At 46.6% G+C, this 1,959-nt stretch overlaps 1 protein-coding gene across 3 annotated transcripts in view; it reads left to right on the top strand.

Moving 5' to 3' along the window:
• The first annotated feature begins 6 nt into the window (after positions 1-6).
• Positions 7-1,959, top strand: part of Glt8d1 (glycosyltransferase 8 domain containing 1) — a 16,669-nt gene continuing 14,716 nt past the window's right edge. The window contains exon 1 of one of the 3 annotated variants that reach the window (XM_026779891.1): positions 7-23. Coding sequence is in view for 1 of the 3 variants with exons in the window: in XM_013346918.2 (XP_013202372.1) it covers positions 715-718 (4 nt within the window). In the remaining 2 variants the exon portion in view is untranslated. The other 2 variants (XM_005348738.2, XM_013346918.2) reach the window with 2 other exon arrangements.

Here is a 1,959-nt window from a genome sequence, read left to right as displayed (position 1 = left end):
GGCGGCCCCTCCTCCAGGCGCAGGTAAAGGCGGCTGCGCCGAGCTCCTGAGGGCGAGGATTCGTCTGACGCGGCTCTAACCTGGCGTGTCATTGCGTGGTGGAACCCCGGGACTGCCACTCCACGTCCCCGTCGCTCCTAAGAGTAAGGAGACCATTAATGACCCCTAGAATTAGGGAAGATAACCGAGACACGAGGCCCTGGCGGCCCCACGGTTCATGGAATGAGCCCCCATTCTCCCACCTAGAGGACCCCATATTCAGTCCAACTATTTGGTTGTTGGATTCCATGGCTCTCACACTCCCAGACTAAGCCCTCCTGGTAAAGATCACCTAAAAGTTTCCCTTAGCCCCTCCTTCAAGGGTGGTGTATATTTCAAAAGCCTGAGCTTTCCCCTTGTTAGTGAGCTAGATGGGGTACCCATTCTGGGGATCTGGCTCTCTGGGGCCATCTATCTCTGAAGACTGCCGTGCTTGCAGTCAGTGAGATGCTAGCCACTCCAGGCCGGAAGCTGAGTGGCTGCTGCCCGCATCTACCCATCCACCGAGTCACCAATTTTTCAATCTTTCTTTTTTTAACCCACAGAAATTTGATACTTTCCCTTATGGACAGAGTGTCCCTGATTATTAAGATGGCATTCTCTTCTTGATTGGAGACTGGATGCTCCTGAGTTTGCAAGACTACCCAACAAACACCACGTGCCTGTTGCTCTTTGATGGGTATGATCTTAGGCTCAGGGATTCAGCAGTAGATTTATATTTTCATTTAGCTCCCTGTTTCCATAGAACTTACATTCATGCGATACAAATCCGTACCTGTGACAATTTCAAAATCGAGAGGGAAGTGTGAGATTCGTGGTGCAGGGAGAGGATAGTGGTTGGTGATCTCCGCAAGAGCAGTTTGGAAATGGGAACAGACGTCGAAGAACAAAGATGCAAATCTTTTCAGTGCATTAGTATGAAGGAGGCAGAGTTCGATCCTGTCCATCCTCTACTCCCCTCTCCCACCTTTAACTAACTGAAAGACCAGAACATGCTAGCATGCTGCGCCGGGAATGGAAAGACGTTTATGATGCTCCGTACAAGCAAGTGTAGGATAGGGAACCTGGCACCAGTGGGATAGCATCTTGTGCATATGTGTGGTCTGTAATAATAAGAGGGAAAATAAGCAAAATGGTTGTTGAGACTGTGGCTATAAATACAGGGAGCGAGCGTGTTTGTGTTTTAAAGGTGGAAGTTAGCTAGAGAGATGATGGGAAAAGTACTTAGCACACAAGTAGAGGACCTGAGTTCAAGTCCCCAGTATCTGTGTCAGTGCAGGCTGGGCGTGGCGGCACACCTGCAGTCCCAGCACTCAGGAGGTAGGGTGACTAGAAAGACTGGCAAGTTGGGGTTCAGTTGAGAGACTTTGTAAGGTGAGACATGAAAATCTGACGTCAATCTCTGACTCCTCCCCCCCCACACACACACTTGCTCTCAAACATACATGCACACATGTATGCACAATACTGTATACACACACACAAGCAAGAAAAAGAAACGACTAAAACATGGTGCAACCCAGTAATCTCAGCACTGGGCAGCAGGACCAAAAGTTCAGGGTCAGCCTGGGCTTTAGGTTGAGACTGTGTCTCAAAAACAATAAGCAAAAAAAAGTTTTTTCCTTAAAATTTCTTTCATAGTAATGGACAATATCTGTCCTGAGTTCCCTCTGTGTGTGTATGTGCTTATGAGGAGGCTTTTTTGTATACAAATAGTTTAGGGATGTAAAAGTTTTATAATTTCTGAGCAAATCACCATGGATTTGCATAGTGAAGAAAATTATACACAATTGTACTCTGGCAAAAATGTTGCTACTATATGAAATTTCGAGAGCTCCTAAACAAACCAAGGAACCCTCATTACCAGGAAGCACACCGTTGATCAGACTTACTATGATAGCTGGTATTTTTCTTTTTTTT

Source organism: Microtus ochrogaster, chromosome 6 (assembly GCF_000317375.1).
Source record: "Microtus ochrogaster isolate Prairie Vole_2 chromosome 6, MicOch1.0, whole genome shotgun sequence".
In the NCBI taxonomy this organism is placed as follows: domain Eukaryota; kingdom Metazoa; phylum Chordata; class Mammalia; order Rodentia; family Cricetidae; genus Microtus; species Microtus ochrogaster.
The sequence above is the reverse complement of the archived record's forward strand: the minus strand, read 5'-3'. Positions and strand labels throughout refer to the sequence as shown.